This window comes from Megalopta genalis, chromosome 15 (assembly GCF_051020955.1).
Source record: "Megalopta genalis isolate 19385.01 chromosome 15, iyMegGena1_principal, whole genome shotgun sequence".
Classification (NCBI taxonomy): domain Eukaryota; kingdom Metazoa; phylum Arthropoda; class Insecta; order Hymenoptera; family Halictidae; genus Megalopta; species Megalopta genalis.
In genome coordinates this window covers 8,563,278-8,589,470 of record NC_135027.1, presented here as the reverse complement: position 1 = coordinate 8,589,470, position 26,193 = coordinate 8,563,278, and the positions used below count along the sequence as shown (strand labels likewise).

At 38.1% G+C, this 26,193-nt stretch overlaps 1 protein-coding gene and 1 pseudogene across 2 annotated transcripts; one reads left to right on the top strand and one right to left on the bottom strand.

Moving 5' to 3' along the window:
• The first annotated feature begins 5,914 nt into the window (after nt 1-5,914).
• On the top strand, nt 5,915-10,016 carry LOC143260621 (uncharacterized). Its single transcript, XM_076526646.1, has 6 exons — nt 5,915-6,274; nt 6,325-7,182; nt 7,386-7,554; nt 7,624-7,800; nt 8,028-8,429; nt 8,479-10,016. The coding sequence occupies exons 1-6, from the start codon at nt 5,915-5,917 to the stop codon at nt 10,014-10,016; spliced, it is 3,504 nt and encodes a 1,167-aa protein (XP_076382761.1).
• A 7,598-nt stretch (nt 10,017-17,614) lies between these two features.
• LOC143260620 (uncharacterized) lies at nt 17,615-22,232 on the bottom strand (annotated as a pseudogene). The gene is made up of 6 exons (XR_013034902.1): nt 21,367-22,232; nt 20,763-21,201; nt 20,496-20,691; nt 19,889-19,974; nt 19,461-19,801; nt 17,615-19,367 (listed from the first exon to the last, which is right to left on the bottom strand). The product of XR_013034902.1 is annotated as an uncharacterized LOC143260620 (transcript).
• Between the last annotated feature and the right edge of the window lie 3,961 nt (nt 22,233-26,193).

The window sequence follows — 26,193 nt, the reverse complement described above, 5'->3', positions numbered from 1 at the left end:
GTGGAAGGTTTAGCTTTAAATCCATGCGAAACAAACGATTTAGCTTCAAATAATTGCGATATAAATGATTTAGCTTCAATTGCATGCGAAACAAACGAATTAGCTTCAAATCCACGCGAAACACATGACTTAGCTTGAAATCAATGCGGAGTAGAAGGTTTTGCTTCAAATGCATGCGAAACACATGATTTAGCTTCAAATCAATGCGGAATAGAAGGTTTAGCTACAAATGCATGCGAAACTCATGATTTAGCTTCAAATCAAAGCGAAGTAGAAAGTTTACTTTCAAATCCGAGCGAAACAAATGATTTAGCTTCAAATACTTGCGATGTAAATGATTTAGAGTCAACTGCATGCGAAACAATCGAGTTAGCTACAAATCCACTCGAAACACATGATTTAAGGGAGTGTGCACCTAGGCCGTAACGGATCGTGGCGCTGCAGTTGTGCGAACGGACATTAGACAAACCAAATTAGAAATATTTTCGACCGGCAGGTGGCACACGCATATGTTTCTGTGATCACGGGTATCGGTAAAAATGTAACGGAAGAGAGAAAGCAAGCTAAAAGAGAAGGATAGCGACTAAACATGGTTGCCACTTTTCATTCCGCGCCGCAATGTTGCCATGTCGTCAAAACTGTTTCACAAACTGAGTTTCATGAAACTGATTCCTGCTTCATGAGCCCGTTCTGCCGCGCGCTAGGTTACTAGACCAGGGGAATGTGGCGTGCGGGGCAGACCCATACTCGTAGCAGTTGCAGCAAGAACGCTCGTCGAATACTGTATATATCTGAACAATAATAAAAAAATGGACATTTCTACATCCGAAGCCCCCCAGCTTAGACTTTTCTGAATCGAAATATCCAACTCCCGAACTGCTCACTCGAATATTGGCACGTCCATCTTACTTGATACGAACAGTTGTCACGAAGATATTCTGCCGCGCGCTAGGTTACTAGACCAGGGGAAGGTGGCGTGCGGAGCAGTCCCCATACTCGTAGCAGTTGCAGCAAGAACGCTCGTCGAATATTGTAAATATCTCAACAATAATAAAGAAATGGACATTTCTACAACCGAAGCCCCCCAGCTTAGACTTTTCTGAATCGAAATATCCAACTCTCGAACTGCTCACTCGAATATTGGCACGTCCATCTTACTTGATACGAACAGTTGTCACGAAGATATTCTGCCGCACGCTAGGTTACTTGACCAGGGGAAGGTGGCGTGCGGGGCAGTCCCCATACTCGTAGCAGTTGCAGCAAGAACGCTCGTCGAATATTGTAAATATCTCAACAATAATAAAGAAATGGACATTTCTACAACCGAAGCCCCCCAGCTTAGACTTTTCTGAATCGAAATATCCAACTCCCGAACTGCTCACTCGAATATTGGCACGTCCATCTTACTTGATACGAACAGTTGTCACGAAGATATTCTGCCGCGCGCTAGGTTACTAGACCAGGGGAATGTGGCGTGCGGGGCAGACCCATACTCGTAGCAGTTGCAGCAAGAACGCTCGTCGAATACTGTAAATATCTGAACTATAATAAAGAAATGGACATTTCTACAACCGAAGCCCCCCAGCTTAGACTTTTCTGAATCGAAATATCCAACTCCCGAACTGCTCACTCGAATATTGGCACGTCCATCTTACTTGATACGAACAGTTGTCACGAAGATATTCTGCTGCGCGGAAAAAGGAAATGGAGAGGAGGAAGAGGAGGCAGAGGAGGCAGAGGAGGGGGGGGGGAGGGGGTAAATCCAAATATATACTCAATTTTTATTAAAATCGTTTTCATCATTTGTGTTCATTTTATTTACCAATTGTCCCATCGCCATCACTTTTTTCCTGATTTCCTATAATTATTCATCCTTACGTTTTTATATAAACGTAGTATATAAAGTACATGTCATTAAATTATTATTATTATAAAAAAGTCCATTATTATTTTAATATATATTATTACTCACCTACCCGATTACTCGACGAGCGTTCTTGCTGCAACTGCCGCGCCGCTCACGACTTCCCCGCACGCCATCTTCCCCTGGTCTAGTAACCTAGCGCGCGGCAGAATATCTTCGTGACAACTGTTCGTATCAAGTAAGATGGACGTGCCAATATTCGAGTGAGCAGTTCGGGAGTTGGATATTTCGATTCAGAAAAGTCTAAGCTGGGGGGCTTCGGTTGTAGAAATGTCCATTTCTTTATTATTGTTGAGATATTTACAATATTCGACGAGCGTTCTTGCTGCAACTGCTACGAGTATGGGGACTGCCCCGCACGCCACCTTCCCCTGGTCAAGTAACCTAGCGTGCGGCAGAATATCTTCGTGACAACTGTTCGTATCAAGTAAGATGGACGTGCCAATATTCGAGTGAGCAGTTCGAGAGTTGGATATTTCGATTCAGAAAAGTCTAAGCTGGGGGGCTTCGGTTGTAGAAATGTCCATTTCTTTATTATTGTTGAGATATTTACAATATTCGACGAGCGTTCTTGCTGCAACTGCTACGAGTATGGGGACTGCTCCGCACGCCACCTTCCCCTGGTCTAGTAACCTAGCGCGCGGCAGAATATCTTCGTGACAACTGTTCGTATCAAGTAAGATGGACGTGCCAATATTCGAGTGAGCAGTTCGGGAGTTGGATATTTCGATTCAGAAAAGTCTAAGCTGGGGGGCTTCGGATGTAGAAATGTCCATTTTTTTATTATTGTTCAGATATTTACAGTATTCGACGAGCGTTCTTGCTGCAACTGCTACGAGTATGGGTCTGCCCCGCACGCCACATTCCCCTGGTCTAGTAACCTAGCGCGCGGCAGAACGGGCTCATGAAGCAGGAATCAGTTTCATGAAACTCAGTTTGTGAAACAGTTTTGACGACATGGCAACATTGCGGCGAGGAATGAAATGTGGCAACCATGTTTAGTCATCTTTTGATTCAAAATATTTTGGATGGAAGTGTAAAACTATGTAATTTGTCGATCTGTATTATCGACTGTAAGTAACTATAGTTACCGGCAAGCTCGCTGTGGTGCATCTTTTGCTTGGAAGAGAACTGTGACGCTAGTAGTGAAGAATGTCGGAAGCTCGAGATGGTGTTTCCGATACACAATTCACATCAAGTAATCGTGTGTCTTAATTAACTAAGTAATCTACTGAAAATACACTCCACTGCCTTTGTATATGCCTTATCTCGGAGTCTTCGGATGCGAATTTTCGATTCGAGCTCTATATCTCTCGATATTTACGAAAAACTGTTAGCGGCGGCCATCTTGTGTCGTCTTTTTCGTGAATTGTCACCATTAAGGCCGAATATTGCAAATATCTCCGCAATAACTGCAAAACGGACATTTCTACATCCGAAGAACCCCAGTTTAGTCTTTTGGGAATCTAAATTTTCCACATACGAACTGCACATTTCGATATTAAAGCGTCAGTTTTACTTGATAGAAACCTCTAAAACTAATATACGTATATGGCTTTTCTTCTATGTGTGGGTCGTCATAGTGTGCAGTCACCCGCAACCTTAACTTCAATTCAAGGCGAAGTAGAAGGTTTAGATTCAAATCGATGCGAAACAAATGATTTAGCTTCAAATACTTGCGATATAAATGATATAGCTTCAAATGCAGTCGAATAAAACTAGTTAACCTCACATTCATGCGAAACACATGATTTAGCTTCAAATCATGCGATGTAGAAGGATGAGATTCAAATCCATGCGAAACAATTGATTAAGCTTCAAATACATGCGATATAAATGATATAGCTTAAAATGTATGCGAAACAAAGGAGTTAGCTTCATATTCATGCAAAACACATGATTTAGCTTCAAATCAATGTGAAGTAAAAGCCTTAGATTCAAATCCATGCGATACAAACGATTTAGCTTGAAATACTTGCGATATAAGTGATTTAGCTTCAACTGGAAGCGAAACAAACGAGTTAGCTTCAAATCCATTCGAAATACATGACTTAGCTTGAAATCAATGCGGAGTAGAAGGTTTAGCTTCAAGTGCATGCGAAACATATGATTTAGCTTGAAATCAATGTGGAGTAGAAGGTTTACCTTCAAATCCATGTGAAACAAATGATTTAGCTTCAAACACTTGCGACATAAATGATATAGGATTCAAATGCATGCGTAACAAACGAGTTAGCTTCAAATCCATGCGAAACACATGACCTAGCTTCAAATCAATGCGGAGTAGAAGGTTTAGCTTCAAATGCATGCGAAACACATGATTTAGCTTCAAATCAATGCGCAAAACAGTGATTAGCTTCAAATCCATGCGAAACACATGATTTAGCTTCAAATCAATGCGGTGTAAAAGATTTTTCTTTAAATCCATGCAAAACCAATGATTTAGCTTCAAATACATGTGATATAAATGATATAGCTAAAAATGCATGCGAAACCATCGAGTTAGCTTCACATTCATGCGAAACACATGATTTAGCTTCAAATCAATGCGATGTAGAAGAATGAGCTTCAAATCCATGCGAAACAATTGATTTAGCTTCAAATACATGCGATATAAATGATATAGCTTAAAATGTATGCGAAACAAACGAGTTAGCTTCACATTCATGCAAAACACATGATTTAGCTTCAAATCAATGCGAAGTAGAAGGTTTAGCTTCAAATCCATGCGAAACAAATGATTTAGCGTGAAATACTTGCGATATAAATGATTTAGATTCAACTGCATGCGAAACAAACGAGTTAGCTTCAAATCCACGCGAAACACATGATTTATCTTCAAATCAATGCGAAGTTGAAGGTTTAGCTTCATATCCATGCGAAACAAATGATTTAGCTTCAAATACTTGCGATATAAATGATTTAACTTCAAATGGAAGCGAAAGAAACGATGTTAAGGTAAGAGGTTTGGTATGGCCTTATGGTACGGGCGACCATTTATGAGTTTTTTGTAATCCGTTTAGGGCTATGGCAATTTCTTTAGCGGACCGGTTTGACACATAAATTAAATAGTTTTTAGGATGATGAAGGTCATGCCATCATTTAGGTTCTAGAAACCCTTACCATAAAGCCCCAAGGCTAAGGGACCAGAGAATCGGCCGCTAGATATCGGCATCGGCAATCCTGGTCAGCTGGAATTTCCCCGCCTTTCCAAGCACCCCTACACCCGCAAGTGCAAGCGGCCCACGCAGTCATCCCTACCAGAGACAACGTGCTTCGGGCACATTGGAAGGGATGGCCAGGGTTTTTCCGGCTCCACGAAGGGGAGTAGGGTAAGGCCCAAAGCACAGAACAGAACACTTTAGACTTTCAGACAGAACAGAACACTTTAGACTTTCAGACAGAACAGAACACTTTAGACTTTCGGACAGAACAGAACACTTTAAACTTTCAGACAGGACAGAACGGAAGACATAGAGAGATACGCGTAACGGTTAGGTTGCGCGTTACAAATAGAGTGACTAGCAATTCATTTAGTCTCACAACAGTGGGTGGTCCTTCGAGTTAGTCGGCACCAAGTGCAATATTCAGAGGATCTCCGTCATCCATCTGATGAGTCCTCAACATTTGGTCCTTCGAGCCGGATATAAGAACGTACAGACGTAGTGACAGATCATCAGAGGCTACAGCCACGCAGTACAGTGTATCACGAGAGCAGCAACACCTGGCTTCAATCAGGAATCTCAGGAGCTCAGTGACGAGAAGTTTCTTCCGGAGGCTACAGCATCCAGAGAAGGCAGTGCATATAGCTTCAGAGCAGTGCAACACCACAGAAGTCCAGCATCACAGCAGGACAATCACGCAGCAGCTCAACATCATTGCAGAACAACGCAGCATCCCAGTGCAGCCAACAGGCATCGACAGCAGTACCAAGTATCCCAGCCCAAGTGATAAGTACCTTTATAGTCCCATTTGCGTCAGTAAATCACTATGGCGGAAGATCTCAAACCGTTGATGATCGAGCGCGGAACGGTCAAGGCTGCACTCACGCGGTTTAAGACATTTATTTGCAAATTCGCGACCACGACCTCGGTGGGCTCTCTTAAGAAACGGTTAGATGCAAATGTATGTCCCCTTGACAATTTTAATAGAGTTCAAACGAGAATCGAAATACTCGTAGCTGGAACGGACGCCGAAGCAGCGCACGCGATCGAGCGCGAAGAATTCGAGTCGGCGTATTTTGATCTGATAGATCAAGTCGAAATAGTCATTGCCCGTGCCACTCCGGAGCAGAGTAGGATAACCACGAACAGCCCGATATCCGCGCAGACGACAGATACCGCAATAAACGTTAGATTACAGACATACAACGGTTCCATTATTTAAATACCTCACTCAAGGGGGTAGCGGCTCGTGTGATTCAAGCGTTAGGCGTGTCCGGAACAAATTACAGACATGCATGGGAATTACTCAAGTCGCGATATGAAGATTCCACAAGTCTCAAGCGGCACCATGTAAATTCATTACTTGATTTAAAATCCATTCAAAGGGAATCAGACATCACATTGCGGGAATTTCTTGACGAAGCTACAAATCATAGAATAGCGTTAATGTCTTTGGGTGAATCGGTTGAAACTTGGGATACCATGTTAGTTCCATTATTGTCCAGAAAGTTAGGTCAAGTGTCCATGAAAGAATGGGAAAGGAGAATAATATCTCAGTCGGAAATGCCTACATTTGGTCAATTATCTGCGTTCATAGAAGAACGTTCCAAATATTTATCAAATATCGCGGTCAGTGTTCAAGTAGCTGCACCCAGGGTCGACCAGCGACCTCGAGGAACAAATAATACCCCTCGTTACAACTACATAGCTTCGCATGTAGTTAACTCAGCCGGGTGCCCCGCATGCAAGGCCAATCACGCAATATATAACTGTGAGAAATTTAAGAACAGCGATTTAAATACAAAAACAAAGATAGTGCAAGAAGCCCGGCTGTGCTTCAATTGTTTGTCATCGGGACATCGGGTACGGGCGTGTACACGGAGTCATTGCAAACAGTGTGGAAGGAAGCATCATTCCTTATTACATAATTCCGAATTCAAACGCGCAGAAGAAGGCTACGCGGCTACAGGAGAATCAGATTCGCGAGAACCCCCAGTACTCACAGCTAACGTAGCAAATACAATAGGGCATGCCGTATTATCGACAGCAATAGTTTATGTCAAGGACAAGGGGTATCAGTCACATAAATGCAGGGTATTATTAGATTCGGGATCTCAACCAAATTTTATAACCACGCAGCATCCCCAATAAGTTCAATAGTGACAGGATTAGGAAGGGCAGTAAATTCCATAGAAGGTAGAGCAACATTAACAATTCATTCGCAATATAATAAATCTCAACACACGGAACAATGCCTATCAATAGAAACCATCACGTCAGACATGCCCAATTTTCAGATACATAGAGAAAAAATAGAAATTCCAAGTCACATAGAGCTAGCCGATCCAGAATTCCATTTACAACGGCCAATAGATATGCTCATTGGAGCAGGTCTATTTTGGACATTGCTATGCGTCGGTCAACATAAATCAACTTCCAACTTGCTCTTGCAAAAGACCCAACTCGGTTGAGTTTTGGGAGGCACTCCTACCTGGGCAGACAAGAAATTGTCACAAGACAATAAGTGTTGTTTAGCCACACTCAATGACCTACAATCTCAATTAGAGAGGTTTTGGGACATAGAGGAACTAACCCCAAGCGATACTAGGTTAATCGATGAATGCGAGGCACATTTTAGGGAAACCATGAGACGAGACACGGACGGTAGATATATCGTTAGAATACCGTTTAAATCCAACGTAAATGAATTAGGTACTTCGCGAGCGCAAGCTGAACGGCGGTTATATTCGTTAGAAAGGAGGTTAGCAAGATATCCAGGAAAAAGACAGACAGTACAGAGAGAAATCGCGAAATCGCCGTGGATAAAGACCCAAAAACGTTAGGCCTTTTGTGGTCACCGACGACCGACAACTTAATGTTTAGAGTAGAATCCCCACAGAACCAGCGTGTCACAAAACGTACTATTCTTTCTGAAATAGCTCAAATTTTTGACCCGTTAGGACTAATATCCCCCATTGTAATAGTCGCAAAATTGATCCTACAACTATGGCAGACTCAGATAGGTTGGGATCAATCAATACCGCAGAACCTGCATAGTCAATGGCTCCAATACCGCCAAGATATTAGCAAGGTAGGAGCAATGAACATCTCGCGATGTGCAATTTCAGAGTGTTTAGATGATATAGAACTGCACGAGTTTTCAGACGCGTCCGAGAAGGCGTACGGGGCTTGTGTTTACCTGCGCTCTAGGGATCTGTCAGATAGTTGGGTAACGTGCTTATTGTGTGCAAAATCCAAAGTCGCACCGCTCTCTCAAAACCATTCCATTACCGAGATTAGAATTATGCGGTGCATTATTACTAGCAAATGTAGTAAACAAGGTTAGAATAGCATTAGATACAGTAAAATTTAAGGAATACCTGTGGACAGATTCGACGATCACCCTCGCCTGGCTTCGGAGCTCCCCAAACAAATGGAAAACCTTCGTAGCCAATAGAGTATCTCAAATTCAAGGTTTAACGTCAAGTGATAGTTGGAGACATGTAGCCTCTGAAGACAACCCGGCAGATTTAATTTCGCGAGGCACAAAACCAGGTACATTACAGAACACAACCATTTGGTGGGACGGTCCCACCTGGTTACGTCAGAGCTCAAGTCTATGGCCTAGCGCGTTAGATCATCCTATCGACGTTCCGGAAGAGAAGGAAAGGAAACCGGTTATGTTGACTATATCGGCTGCAGAGAGTAGCATTGTCAGGAGATTTTCAACCTATACGCGATTACTCAGAAGCATAGCATACTGTCTCAGATTTGCCAAAATTATGAGAAACCGAGTTAAAAAATTAGAAGGTGACGCATCAGGTTCGCTAATAACGGGTCCATTGACAACAATAGAAATCAATGCAGCGAGAACACGTTTGGAATTACTTGCGCAAAGGGAGGCATTTTCGACAGAGATCAGATTAGTACAAACGCAACAAGCACTTCCAAATTCCAGTGCGCTACGGTCCCTAAATGTATTTCTGGACAATGGCGGACTACTCAGGGTGGGCGGAAGACTATCCAACGCACCCATAGACTACGATCAAAAACATTCTATCATATTGCCACCAAAGCATCCGCTAACGGATTTAATAATCAAATGCGAACATCACAGGTTACTGCATGCGGGATGTCAGGCTGTTTTAACGTCATTACAAACAAGGTATTGGTTAGTCTCAGCAAAACATAATGTAAAACGAAACATACGGAAATGTGTACGGTGCTTTAAAACAAACCCATTGAGTCAAACCTATCAGATGAGTCAATTACCTGCGTCGAGAGTCACCCCAGCGCGACCTTTTTTTACCTGTGGAGTCGATTACACAGGCCCATTTTTTACAAAGGAGAGAACGAGAAGCAAGGTAACAGTCAAGGCATACCTATGCATTTTAGTATGTTTCGTTACGAAGACCGTACATTTAGAATTAGCTACCGACTTGAGTACCGACGCTTTCATAAACTGTTTCTGGCGTTTTATTGCCCGACAGGGACGATGTCATTGTATCATATCCGATAACGGTACAAACTTCATTGGGGCGCGAAACGAGCTAGTTGAGCTAAATATCTTAATTAAGGACAAACAACACAACGAAAAAATTGCAAACGCACTAAGTCAGGAATCCATCGAATGGCGATTAATTCCTCCGCATTCTCCACACTTTGGTGGATTGTGGGAGGGAGCGGTCAAATCTGCTAAATACCACCTCACACGCGTTATAGGAGATCAGAGGCTCACGTTCGAAGAGCTATATACGTTACTGACGCAAATAGAATCCTGTTTAAATTCACGTCCACTTTCACCATTATCCTCAGATCCCACAGACCTAAACCCTTTGACTCCTGGGCATTTTTTAATTGGTACTGCCATTACAACACTGCCATCTCATGACCTACGAGATATCAAGGTCACTCGACCCAACAGCTAATCCAGCAAATGGTCCAGCATTTCTGGCAATGGTGGCAGCGGGAATACATACAACAGTTACAGCAACGACACAAATGGCAGCATTCCACCACGTCGAAATTAGCCGTGGATTCCTTGGTCATCATCAAGGAGGACACTCTACCCCCGTTACAGTGGAGCATGGGAAGAATCGTTCAGGTGCACCCTGGTACAGATGGAGTGATTCGTTTCGCAACAGTCAGAACGTCAACCGGAACAATTAAACGACCCGTGACAAAATTGTGTATAATACCTTTAGATCACTTAGAAATGTCACACGAGGTGTAGCGCAACTATGTATGGTGTAAATTTCGATCATTGTAAATATTGTAATATTCACACAGAATACGTAGATTGTAATCATATCATAAGCTTACAGTTATATGGGTTATCAAATATAGACATAGTTGAACATGCGATGCATGTTCAAGGTGGGCGGCATGTTAAGGTAAAAGGTTTGGAAATGGCTTTATGGTACGGGCGACCATTTATGAGTTTTTTGTAATCCGTTTAGTGCGATGGCAATTTCTTTAGCGGACCGGTTTGACACATAAATTAAATAGTTTTTAGGATGAAGGTCATGCCATCATTTAGGTTCTAGAAACCCTTACCATAAAGCCCCAAGGCTAAGGGACCAGAGAATCGGCCGCTAGATATCGGCATCGGCAATCCTGGTCAGCTGGAATTTCCCCGCCTTTCCAAACACCCCTCCACCCGCAAGTGCAAGCGGCCCACGCAGTCATCTCTACCAGAGACAACGTGCTTCGGGCACATTGGAAGGGATGGCCGGGGTTTTTCCGACTCCACGAAGGGGAGTAGGGTAAGGCCCAAAGCACAGAACAGAACACTTTAGACTTTCAGACAGAACAGAACACTTTAGACTTTCAGACAGAACAGAACAGAAGACATAGAGAGATACGCGTAACGGTTAGGTTGCGCCTTACAAATAGAGTGACTAGCAATTCATTTAGTCCCACAACAGTGGGTGGTCCTTCGAGTTAGTCGGCACCAAGTGCAATATTCAGAGGATCTCCGTCATCCATCTGATGAGTCCTCAACAAACGAGTTAGCTTCAAATACATGCGAAACACATGATTTATCTTCAAAGCAATGCGAAGTAGAAGGTTGAACTTCAAATTCATGCGAAACAATTGACTTAGCTTCAAATCAATGCGACGTAGAAGGTTCAGCTTCAAATCCATAAGAAACTAATGATATAGCAGCAAATACTTGCGACATAAATGATTTAGCTTCAACTGGATGCGAAACACACGAGTTAGATACAAATCCATGCGAAACACGTGATTTAGCAACAGATAAATGCGAAGAAGAAGGTTTATCTTCACATCCATGCGAAACAAATGATTTAGCTTCAAATCCTTGCGATATAAATTATCTAACTTCAGCTGGAAGCGAAACAAACGAGTTAGCTTCGAATCCATGCGAAACGCAAGATTTAGCTTCAAATCAATGCGGAGTAGAAGGTTTAGCTTCAAATGCATGCGAAACACATGATTTAGCTTCAAATCAATACGAAGTAGAAGGTTTAGCTTCAAATCCATAAGAAACAAATGATATAGCCTCAAATACTTGCGACATAAATGATTTAACTTCAACTGGATGCGAAACACACGAGTAAGATTCAAATCCATGCTAAACAAATGACTTAGCTTCAAATCAATGCGAGGTGTAACACTGTCCGATTTTTGGGTTTCTATAGCCACTATGAAATTCTTGTAGAGCTTCACTCCCTGAACAAGAATCCGAAAACCGAATTGCTCCATCACCCTCAGTTTTTTAAATAAACGAACTTTTGTAAGAACCCAAAATTTTCGACAAAAATGAGGTATCGCATGAAAAGTACAAACGTTAGAAAGTTCTAATTTGTGTTAAAAGATAGAGGAAAGTTTCCCGAATATAGTGGCATGCAATTTATTAATTGTTTCTGGTCCTAAATAGCAACAAATTGATGTCAAAGTTTAAAAAAGTGTCGACGTGAGCAGTTTCTGCGCAATATTTTTGTATTTTTACGAAAAGTTTTTTGTTGAGCACGAAAACTCTACGCAGGATCGGATTCTGTAGACATTTCTGAAGAAGAAACGGCCCGATAGAAGTGTCGGAACGATGTACATTTCGAGTAGGTCGAGAAAATGTTCGTCGGCAACATGTGCACGACGTTTCGCCGCCATGTGCTTCGCTGCTCGCTTCTCTCTGTCCGACAGGGCCGAAGCTATGGGTAATCAACACCGATGGAGGGATCCAATGGGGCACCCACTTAGCGTGTGGGGCGTGCCATTTTTTTTTAGTACTTCAATGTGCTGTCTTCTTTTACATATTTTTATGGATAATAATCGCCAAACTGTGAATCATAAATTAAAAATGGAGAAATAATAAAAGAAAAATAATGAACAAAAAATATTCATTTTATTCTGAATTTGTTCGAATTACAAGTATATTATGTATACATTTATCATTAAAATTATAACGATAATTTATATTTAAATTATAAAAATAAAAAAATATATAAATAAAAAAAAATAATAAATAATCATTTTCAAAACGTCAAACTTCTTGAAACATATCGTTAAATATATATTTAAATATTTATTTACTTATATGGCGTAGAAGTCAAAATTATGCTAGTGTTAGAATACTTTCGTTACCAACTCCAAATACTCTGGTGTGATTTTTTGTGTGAAATATATCACAGTTTGGTGATTAATATTCACAGAAATATGTAAAAAAAAAACACTGAAATACTAAAAAAAATACAAATATTATTTACGAAAAGTGGGTGCCCCTCCATCGGTGTTGATTACGCATAGCTTCGACCCTGCCGGACAGAGAGAAACGAGCAGCGAAGGACATGGCGGCAAAACGTCGTGCACATGTTGCCGACGAACATTTCTCCATCCACTCGAAATGTACATCGTTCCGACACTTTTACCGGGCCGTTCCTTCTTCAAAAATGTCTACAGAATCCGATCCTGGGTAGAGTTTTCGTGCTGAACAAAAAACTTTTCGTAAAAATACAAAAATATTGCGCAGAAACTGCTCACGTCGACACTTTTTTAAACTTTCACATTAATTTATTGCTATTTAGGATCAAAAACAATTAATAAATTGCATGCCACTATATTCGGGAAACTCTCCTCTATCTTTTAACACCAATTAGAACCTTCTAACGTTTATACTTTTCATGCAATACCTCATTTTTGTCGAAAATTTTGGGTTTGTACAAAAGTTCGTTTATTTAAAGAACTGAGGGTGGTGGAGCAATTCGGTTTTCGGATTCTTGTTCAGGAAGTGAAGCTCTACAAGAATTTCATAGTGGCTATAGAAACCCAGAAAAAAAGTTTGATTTTGTCGGACAGTGTAATCTTTGGCTTCAAATGCATGCGAAACACATGATTTAGCTTCAAGTCGATGCGGAATAGATGGTTTAGCAGCAAATCCATGCGAAACAAATGATTTAGCTTCAAATACTTGCGATTTAAATGATTTAGCTTCAACTGGAGGAGATCCAAACGAGTTAGCTTCAAATCCATGCGAAACAAATTATTCAGCTTCAAATACTTGCGACATCAATGATATAACTTCAACTGCATGCGAAACAAACAAGTTGGCCTCAAATCCATGCGAAGCAAATGACTTAGATTCAAATCAATGCGAGGTAGAATCTTTGGCTTCAAATCCATGCGAAACAAATGATTTAGCTTCAAATACTTGCGATATAAATGATATAGCTTCAAATGCAGGCGAAACGGACGAGTTAGCTTCAAATCCATGCGAAACACATGATTTAGCTTCAAAATCATGAGAAACATAGTGTTTAGCTTCATATTCTTGCGAAACAAATGGTTTAGATTCAAATACTTGTGATATACATGATTTAGCTTCAACTGCATGTGAAACAAACGTGTTAGCTTCAAATCCAAGCGAAACACTACATTCAGCTTCAAATCAATTTGAAGTAGGAGGCTTAGCTTCAAATCCATGCGAAGCAAATGGTTTAGATTCAGATACTTGTGATAAACATGATTTAGCTTCAAGTGCATGCGAAACAAAAAACAAACAAGTTAGCTTCAAATCCATGCGAAACATATGATTTAGCTTCAAATACTTGAGATAAACATGATTTAGCTTCAACTGCATGCGAAACAATCGAGTTAGCTTCAAATCCATGAGGAACACATGATTTAGCTTCAAAACATTGCGATGTAGAACGCTTAGCTTCAAATCCAAGCGAATCAAATGGATTACCTTCAAATACTTGTGATATACATGACTTCGATTCAACTGCATGCGAAACAAACGAGGTAGCTTCAATTCCAAGCGAAACACATGATTTAGCTTCAAATCAATGCGATGTAGAAGGTTTAGCTTCAAATTCGTGCGAAAGAAATGATTTAGCTTGAAATAAATGGGAAGTAGAAGGCTTAGCTTCAAATTCATGTGAAACAATTGTTTTAGCTTAAAATACTTGCGATAGAAGTGACATAGTTTCAAATGCAAGCGAACAAATGAGTTAGCATCAAATCCATGCGAAACACATGATTAAGCTTCAAATCAATGCGTAATAGAAGGCTTAGCTTCAAATCCATGCGATACAAATGGTCTATTTTCAAATACTTGTGATATACATAATTTAGCTTCAACTGCATGCAAAAAAAAACGAGTTAGCTTCAAATCCAAGCGAAATACATGATATAGCTTCAAATCCATGCGATGTAGTTGGTTGAGCCTTAAATTCATGCGAAACAAATGGCGAAAAACGATCGTTTTTCGTTCGTTCCGCTCGTTTTTCGTCTGTTTTTCGTTCGTTTTTCGTTTTTTTTCGTTCGTTTCGTTCGTTTTTCGTTCATTTCGTTCGTTTTTCGAGGCGCTTGTAGGTTGTTAGGATTCTTAATTTCGTTTACAATTATTTTCACAAAAATTGTTAGCTTGGCACTCCTGTGCTGGTCTTAGGTTTTCTATTTTCACTTGAATTCAGACTAACTTTAATTCAATCTTTTCAGGTTTATGACAGATATCATCAGAGTTAGTTAATAACTGTGTGTGACTTAGGTTAAGATTCTTAACCTCTTGCCGTACTGGAACGGGTCCAGTTTTTAATAAAGATTTCTCTTTAGAATGAATATTATTTTGCTCTTACGACTTTATCTAAATTTCTCTTCTTTTCACCACAATATTTAATTGCTCAAGAATTGCAGTCTCACAGTAAACTCAAATTTTCTTCTCCTTCTGAGAAATTATTACAATCGGCAAACTTCTAGTCATCATAAATTTCAAGAGAATGGTACAGCAAGGGTTTAATAAACAATTTTCTTCAGGTTTCATAAACAATTTAAGCGATGAAATAATTTTTCGGGCACCGGATAGCATTATTGCAAAATAAATGATCGCGAATATTAAATAAATGGAAATAATCGAAATTGTCGAAATTATCGATCGCCATATCCCTTATCCGATATCCCATATCCCATATCCCATAACCCATATCCGATATCCCATATCCCATATCCGGTATCCCATATCCCATATCCCTTATCCGATATCCCATATCCCATATCCCATATCCGATATCCCATATCCCATATCCCATATCCCATATCCCTTATCCGATATCCCATATCCCATATCCCATATCCGATATCCCATATCCCATATCCCATATCCGATATCCCAAATCCCATATACCATATCCGATATCCCAAATCCCATATACCATATCCGATATCCCATATCCGGTATCCCATATCTCAAATCCAATATCCGATATCCCATATCCGATATCCCATATTCCATATCAGATATCCCGTATCCCATATCCCATATCCGGTATCCCATATCTCGTATCCCATATCCCATATCCGGTATCCCATATCTCGTATCCGATATCCCATATCCCGTATCCGATATCCCATATCCCATATCCGGTATCCCATATCCCATATCCCATATCCCATATCCCATATCCGGTATCCCATATCTCAAATCTGATATCCCATATCCGATATCCGATATCCTAAACTGCTTTGATTCTATAGCTTCGGTACTTATATTACCGAATATCTACATAATTCTCATGAAGTCTGATATTCGCACACTGCATTGAACCTTCCTCTTTCGAGTGAGCATCTTTTTCGATAAACATTGAAAAAGGTGCTGATTTAAGGTAATTAAGCGTCACCTCGTAAACCCATGTTTTCGTCTCATTTTGTCGGTAACTGTGCCCTCTACCTGGTAGGATAGCGGACTCAACCTAAATGGAACGGTCAGCTAGCGAATTACATCCAGCTATACCTACAGACTTAGCATCCTAAGCTGTGCCGCTATTGTACCACAGCATTTTCTACAGGCTCGGTAATTCATATCCTGAGGCAGAAAAAGCATTGCATGCTGTCGCAGTAACAGCACGGATCCCTGATAAGTGCTTAGAGAACTCGTCGACAAATTTTACTTTCACTCCGTCGGTAAGCGTTGAGCAACAGTTTCAGCGTTTTGCCACCATGTGCAATAGCGCTATGTTTATATTTTCACAAGCACATAATTCGGGCCGGATTATGCATAAAACTTTATAACGGAAGCGGCAAGAATCACCTGTCTGATGTATTTTAAGAGAGAAATAACATTTTTTGGCATGATATAAATGCAAGAAAGTCTTCTGAACATTTCTGTATGTCTTTAAAATAATCTTTTAAGCTCTCAATAGACTGATTTCGGGCCATTTGCCATAAACATACATACATACTACGTATTCTCTTCATGACTAATGATCCGACAGGAATCATTGATCATTTTCCATTTCATTCATTCGATCCAGCTCTTCATAAAACGATTCTTGAAAAATTTTAACCGGAATACTGTTAAAATATTTTGAAGTAAACATTATTATAATGATTATTTAGGAACAATATTACATCCAAATAGGATTCGATACTCACGACTATACCACCGTTCGACGCTCTCATTAAAATAGTTCATTAATTCGAAAGGAAGTAAAAATGAATCATATTTAATTATATAAAATTGTAAATCATGATTTATGCCTCCCACGTTTTACTTCCAACGACTCACTTTTTCAAAATTAAAAGATCGCAAACAATTTTTGCATCGACAGTGCTCGGAGTCAGCCCGAATGCGTGATCGATTATCTCGTCTCGGAAAAAAAGATAGGCAACAGGTAACAAAAAGAAAAACGCGCGGCGTCCCTCTGTCGTGGCACGGAAGCCACGTTTCAAATAATGAAGGTGAATCGACGTTCCGACATGATGCGTGCGTGCGCGAATCTCGAAGTGAATTCCAGTAAGCGAGCGCTGCAGAAAAATGCGTTCGCAAGCATTTTCCTCGATAGCAATCGTGCACAAAATATTCCTCTCACCCGTTACTTAGAAACAATATCGCAACTTGCAGTTCACTTTCTTCCCTGGCCACTCAGACAGTGGAGCTTTAATAATTTGTTTCGAATCGAAAGTCACGGTCCGCATCGACGAGCAAGACATTTAGACGGTCGTCGTTCAATATTTCTTAGTCACGGCATGCATCTCAAGAAACAGAATATAGTAAATTTTCCTTAAATTTCCTTCATATATCGTATATCATATATTGTTATTTATTATTGAATTATATTTAATTAACGATATAGCGACACATTAAATTCTTCCGAATTTTCCTTCAGCTTGTAAGCAAAAATTGACAACATTGGAAGAGGAGAGTTTTATGTTATGTTATATTATGTTATATCCCATATCCCATATCTCAAATCCAATATCTCATATCCCATATCCCATATCCCATATCCGATATCCCATATCTCATATCCCATATCCGATATCCCATATCCCTTATCCGATATCCCATATCCCATAACCGGTATCCCATATCCCATATCCCATATCCGGTATCCCATATCCCATATCCCATATCCCATATCCCATATCCCTTATCCGATATCCCATATCCCATATCCCATATCCGATATCTCATATCCCATATCTCATATCTCATATCCCATATCTCATATCTCATATCCCATATCCGATATCCCATATCTCATATTCGATATCACATATTAAATATCCCATATCCCATACTCCATATCTCATATCACACATCCCATATCCGATATCCCATATCCCATAGTATCTGCGATTTATACAATTCCATATGTAAACGGTCTGTATCAGCTCTTAATGATGTTAAAAATTGTTCAATATTAATTTTGTCTTCGTTAATATCTTTATTCGGTGAATGATAATATGTGGTGTCGGTTTTTAGATCATTTAAATTTTCTATATGTTGTAACTCTTCTTGGTCCACAGTTGTATATTCTTGTTCAGTTTCTTCTGACTCATCGATTTCATTTTCTACACATTCGTCTTCATTCAATTCATCGTTTGCTGCTTCATTTCGTAGTATTATTAATAATTCATCAAACGATTTTTCTTTTACAACTTGTAATTTTTGAAGGATGTTATATTGTTTAGCTTCGCTTATGGACGCTATAAAATCTACTATTTCTAATAATTTTTCGCCAGGATAAGAGTTCGACCTTAAATACCGCAATGCGTTGCGATAATCGTCTATATCGGACTTTGAAATCGTGAGATTCGGCATATATTCGTCTTCTTTAACAGGGTATGGAAAATATGCATAAAACTCATTGTCAGATTTTCTATACAATGTTTTGAAATCTTCTATTTCTCTATATAGCTGCAATAAATCTGTATCCAATGAGCCAGAGAGAGAATACAGATAGGTATCGTTGACTTCCTCTTCATTCCGTATTTTTGAATAAATGCACAAAACTGCTTGTTTCTGTACATTAAAAAATGTTTTGAGCATCTTAATATGCTCAAAGTATAGCAATCGTTGTATAGATTCTGTCATAGTTTCCAATATGTAATTTAATAATCCAATTTCAAAATTCAATTTCTGTTTCCACGTGGTTGCCTGTTTTATTTGTATTTCCTCAGGTTTTTCGTCAATGAAGTTTTCACTGAAATCTGTCATACTGAAATAACAAAAAGAATTGATTATTTCATTCTGATGATCTTGATGATCTGGATCCGTTGTCGGTGACTCTGTATTTGTAGTAATATCTATAGTAGATTCTTCATCCAATTTTTTGCTAGGGAAATTATATCTTAAACATTCAATAATGTTTTCAATATCAGTATCGGATAGATCAGCCTGTCGCACGTCCGTCAAGTCAACATCAAACTCCGTTTCCTCATTAGCTTTTTCCCAATCAGAAGGACTGTCTGGAACAGGGTCTAATTTAAATTTATGTATAACTTTTGGTTGCAGTGCACTTCTATTTCTTTTCCCTTCTCACTTTTATCATCACTATTTTCCAAACATGAGTACCTCGCTTTAAATTTATTTCTTTTATGGATATTTCTAGTATTTTTAATTACAGTGCCTTCTACATTGTTTGTGGACTGTATAAAAGTTTGAGCCACCAACTGAGCCTAATAATTGTGCGAATGTTTCAAGTTCGTTGTCTGCAATTATTGTGATTGAAATACCCTACGATCCATAACGACCAGCTCTTCCTATTCTGTGCAAATATGTCGCTGGATCTGTAGGCGAATCGAAGTTAACGAATAAATTTACATTGTCTGCATCTATACCTCTTGCAGTTAAATCTATCGTTGGCATTACCCTACATTTAAATGTTTTTAATTTATTGATTGCTTCAAGTCTTTTCTTCATGTCGCCGTGAAACCCATAGAATTAATTTTGTTGCATACAGATTGTGCTCTGAAACGAGAAGAGAAATTTTATCTCAAATATAAAACGTTATTTCTTATCTGAGCATAACAAGAATTATTAAGATACAATACTCACCTTGATTGATAATTCGAAAAGACCAGGCTTTGTTTGAACTGAACTTTATTAAATATTTTTATCAGTTGATCTACTTTTATTTGGACCTAATATACAAAGTGGATATGAGTATCGTATAGCAAAATAATTATGTACAGGATATTTAAAATTTCCGCCATTTAAAAAAACATTTAAAGAGTATATGACACGAACGACGATACAAGTTGAAAATTTTGTAACGTACGTTAACAAATGCATAGCGATTTTTAAACAACTTCAATATTTTTTATGATCTACTGTTTAAAAGTTATTTGAAATAACAGAAATACATATATATTCTGCATAGATTTGTTTTAACCCCTTGCCATACTTTTTCCTTCACAGTTACAATGATTAGAACTTTTTCAATCGCAATAATTTCTTCTAAGAAAAAGAAATTTTATATTTATTGTCTGTTTACATCTATTTGAATGTTTAAATATTGGTGACAAGAGAATAGAATTTGATTTCGACTTAAAGGAATGGAACAATACTCATACCTAACAGCTTGTTACTAGAAATCTTCACCACAAATCTGAATCGTTAAAGTATGGCAAGGAGTTAATGAAATATCACAAACAAATCAAACCTGTTTCATTGCATTTGGATGAAAGGGAACGATAGCTACAAATTGTTTTAATCCAATAAGTATCGGACCATCATTATCTGGAGATGTTAAAACTGGAGAACACATATATGTTGATAAAAAGGTTTCAAGATCACCAGGGTAAGTTACGCTCGATGCTATTACTTGTTTACTCAATGGTAATTTTGAAAAAATAAAGCTGAAAATTTTAAAAGATTATAAATGATTATTTGTTTCCAATAATAACAGTATAAATTTTATTGTACTAACTTAATATCCTTCTGAAAATTGCTTTCCATTAATTTGTCAGCTTCATCTAGAATAAATAATCTAACATTTTCCACTATTAGCAGTCCGTTCACAATTAAATGTCTAATTCTTCCCGGAGCACCAACAGCTATATGACAACCATTTACTTTCTTTTTATCACCTTCTAGAGCCATTCCTCCAATAAGCCTGAAACAGTAAAATGGTATTTATATTTCAATTCTTTAGTCTAATAAGAATATTTTACCAACTTTCCCATGAAATCTACCATTCATTTCACATCCTATGGATGAGCAAACTTCTGAAATCTGAACTGCAATTTCTCTGGTTGGTGCTAGCATTAATACTTGCACAGATGGTACTTGTACATCGACCATCTCAAGTGCTATCACACAAAATACTAATGTTTTACCAGTCCCCGATTTGGCACGCATAATAAGATCTATAACTATTGATTAACATTATTACTTATGAGCTATTGAAAACATGGTAAATATTAGGTGGACCGGAAAGTTATGTCGTTTGTTTACATTAAATTCAAACAGATAAATATGTGCAGAAATGACATTACTTTCCGGTCCCCCTAATACAAATCCACAAAACCAACCAAATCCACACCGTCCTAATGGAATCGCCTTCAACTGTATCGGCGATGGTTTCTCAAATCCACAACCGAATAATCCATCCAGGATCTTTTGAGAAAATCCCATTTGAAAAAATGTGACATCTTTTATTTTAATATCCTGCGTGTGAGGTTTTTTGTGTATGTCATGTGCAATAATATGATCCATGCTTCTTTGAAATATTGTTATACCAATAATATGTAACTGTAACAAAACCTTAAAAATACGGTCATACATTCACCTTTTGATTTAGTATTTAATATGTTTATATAAATTATAATATGTTTAAAAAATGACATATTTATATAAATTATATTTATTACTTTATACACTAGTATAATGAAAACAGAATATTTATATAACATACTTCAACCTTAACTATCATTAACTATCATTAAATAATTAATAAATATCCGCGACTAAATTAGAGGTCATATATACTATCAAAGATCACTAGTATTATAAGTCATTGTTATTGAATGACTCCGGGTGCCGCTAGTAAAGTACATACACTACCTTTACAAAGGTTAACTCATAGAATTACTACAGTATATAGTGCTTTCATATAACGAACCTTTGCGGGGGTAAAGCATTTAGAAAAATGAGGGCAGGTAGAGAAACTGCTTTTCTCTGATTGGTTAACGCTTCGCAGCAAAACAGTTCTGCCCCTACAGTTTTAGAGGGCTTTCCGAAACCTGCGAAACTCTTCCTATCCGAGCCTACCTTTGTGACTGGAGGTAATTAATTCGTATTGCAAATTTGCAAATTACAGGTATCCTAATATTTTATGAAATTTTAACTTGATGCGATATAAAACGTTATTTTTAAATAAATTAAATTGCTGTTAAATTTATATTTCCACTTTTATCGTTTGTGGCTTTCAAATCGTAATGTAAATGAGATATACAGAATACTGGATTCTTACTAAGAACCTTTAATATCTGAAATATCGATAACAATTAGCGTGACACGATAATGATAATAAAGCTTCTAGCCCCATTTTTAGGTAAGAAAATACGAAATTACGTAGTCGATCGGTTTCGCAGCTGCCAAGCGTTTACCCCACACGATGTACGTGTGCGTGCGTACGTGAGTGTCGCGATCGCTGGCTAGGACGATCGGCTGGCGTCGTACGCTAGCTAGGACGATCGGTTGTCGCCGGCGGTTGCTGAACGGTCGGTTGACGTCATGCGCTGGCTAGGACACTGGTTGAACGAAACGAACTAATTCGAAAGGACGCACTCGTAGGGAATGCGACGAACGTCGTAACGCAATTTACGATTATACAATCACGATTGCGGTTTAGGATACGAATAACGATAGGGGATTATAATATAACGAACGCGGCTTAAAAAATAGAATAGTTTCCAAAACCTACTATCTCTTAATTATTATTAAAACAGCTAGAAATAATAAATGCATCGATAGAATATATTTGATGTAACGATTCTTCGATAAATTCGTGCTTTAAAAATTACTTCGTATGTTCGACGTTATTAATTACCTCCGCTACTAAATGTTACAACGAAATAGCCACGGGATTATTTAATAATACCATTTGCAATAAGAATTCTCGTTAATATTAAATTATTCGAAAAGCAATCGATTTATCAACGAAGCTCGTCTGCTGCAACAATTTCTTGAAACTTTTGTGCTCGAAATATTACTTTGTATGTTTGATTCTATCGGCTATTTTCGCTAGAAAATTAAATAGCAAAATTGCCAGTGGGGTGCTTCACCATACTTCTATCAAACAGAATTGTTGCAAATATTAGAAAGCGAGAAATAATAAATTAATTAACAAAAGGAATTCGATATAATAACTTTAACAATTCGATCGATTTATGCAAGACTCTTGTAAATTGAACGTCGTTGGTACTTTTCATGAATAAATTAAGCGATGAAATAATTTCTCGGGCACCGGATAGCATTATTGCTCGGCGCGAAGTCACTGCTCAATTAGTCAGAACTTGGCTAATGAGGGAACCAGTCGCATTTCAAGTAAGCTCTTACAAAATTGTAATTTTAATAAATTAAATTGTTAAGAATTAAGACATAATATAATTGCAAAGGAAAATTAGCGCGTGAAGTTATAATATATTAAATTGTTAAGAATTAAGATATAATATAAGTTTAAAGGAAACTTAGTGCGTAAAATTATAATAAATTAAATTGTTAAGAATTAAGATGTAATATAATTTTAAAGGAAACTTAGTGCATTACGAATTGCGACGATGCTAAGACGATCGGCTGGCGTCGGCCGCTGCTGAACGGTTTAGGATACGATTCCGTGTCGCATGTTCTGAAATATCGACATCGCTGAAAACCAAAAGTTCTCTCGCGCCCTCTTTCAAGGCAGAACAGTCAGCCAGGGAACTACACAAGACTGCAGCCCCGATATTTCGTTGCTATTTTACAGTGTTGTTGTCTTCAAAAATACAATGTACGATGATGCAGCCAAAGTTTGAGACTTTCCAGCTCGTCGAATCATCGTGGCAAAGTTTGTAGCTGAAAATTCAGGAGGAATTATACAACACGTATTATCTGTAACAATACATTATTTTATAATGATAACTGATTGGAAATCGAAAATTTCATCGATTGCCCGGATCTCATCTCATTTTAGAGACTCGAAAGGGAGTCAGAACCAAGCCGAAATTCGTTATGGCTTTACATTGGATGTTTAGTATACTTCTATATCTTGTTCGTGACTTTATAATCTTAATCTACATTCCTTATTATTAATATTCTTTGTTATAATCTAATCTTATAATATTCAAAGAATCCTTTCAGAGACTTGTAGCGCCATTCGTGGCGAAACGCTGAAACTTCTAGCAGTTATGATTGTGTAAGTTCATGACAGATGACGCTATGATGCCGATTCGAGAGACTTTTTTGGCTTTTGGGAGGCTCTTTTGTTTCCTTCCTTGTTCCTGGCAACTAAGTAATTGCCGATTTGTTCAATGAAATCAAAAATTGTTTTTTACTTGGGATGAAGTTTAATCTGTGCCGGCACAGCCATTTCTAAATCTCCGACCACGTGACGTAATATCGATTGATCGATACTTCGACTTGACCTTTTCCCCGCGAAATTTTTATCATATGCCCAGTAGACCAAAATGGCGGAGCGTTAGCGAAAAGGGTATCTTGTGCTCCTCGATTGAGCGATAAAAGTATTATTAATATTGTGTTCGAGAAATATCAAAGTATTGGACTGACAACTAAGTAATTGCCGATTTTTTCAATGAAATAAAAAATTTTTTTTTACTTGGAATGAAGTTTAATCTGTAATGTATTTTCCATTTTGTTCGATGACCTTTTGCCATCTCTCTGACAACTTGAAAATTCCACGCTCGTAGAAAGTCTGATCCTTTTCGGCCAAAAACTGAGTTAAGTGAGATTTTACAGCGTCATCATCGTTAAAAGTTTTACCACGAAGGGAGTTGTCCAGGGATCGAAATAAGTGGTGATCCGATGGCGCAAGATCAGGGCTATATGGTGGGTGTAACATCAATTCCCAACCAATATCCATCAATTTTTGCCGAGTGGACAAAGACGTGTGCGGCCTAGCATTGTCCTGCTGAAAAATGACACCTTTACGATTGACCAATTCTGGTCGCTTTTTCTTGACCGCTGCATTCAATTTGTCCAGTTGCTAACATTCACGGATAATAAAGAATAACATAATAATAATAATAATAATTTTATAATATAACATTTACGGATATCATAAAAATGGGAGTGAGAGACATCTATAACTGAAATCGGCAATTACTTAGTTGCCAACCCAATACTTTGTTGCATATGTTCGTAAACATTACAGTGTGCGGAGTTCTAGATTCAGAATTAGATTTTGTCTCATTTGGTTTTTAATTCTATCTCATTCTATATCTAATTGTACGATAGAGAATTTTTTGCGAAATTATGGACCAGTGATTCTTCTATCTTCACGAGAAGAGAACGTTCTCATCAGTGATGGTGATTTCTACTAATAACTTGTTAAGTGTGAATGTTATTCCGTTTTCTTAGTTCGAAATAAAATTCTTTCCTCTTGTTGGTAATATTTAAGCGCTTTTTTTTCTCCCCTAAGAAATTATTACAATCGAAAAATATTTAATCATTGGAACTGTGAAGATAATGGTACTACAAAGGATTAAGAATGGGTTTCTCCACACCCCCCTCAGGTCATCTACATCATTTTTTCATATTTCTAGTTATGTGTCACTAGTAATGTGATACTAAACACAAATTTTGAACGTGTTGCATAAAAATATGTCTTTAAATGTAGCAATAGATTATTTTTATCCCTATTTTTCAATATTTAGAATATTGTGAATTTTTTACGAATTTTATTGTGAACTTTTATACAATTCTGTTTGATTTGACATGCAACATTTCGTATTGGCTGTGAGACACGTCCTGCTGTAAATAAAATTATTTTCGCCAGTCAATACATTTCGTTTAAAACATTTCGCCATCATACGCAATATAATCGGAAAAGCTGCAGTTATGATTGGAAAATCATAGCTTATTTCAACTCTATTATTTTACAAATTTATAACGATTAAATGCTTGTTCGAGGTTGTTCAATTGCAACGAAAACGAATATAGTAAATTCTTCCTAATTGACACTCAGATTGCGCACAACAATGGACAATTTGGGAAGAGGAGAGACGATTATTCGAGCAACAACAACTATAAAAAAATTAATAATTTTACACAACTATAAATAATAATAATAATAATAATAAATATTATAATATACATATTTTATACAACTATAAAAACGAATCGCAACGCTCGAATAATCG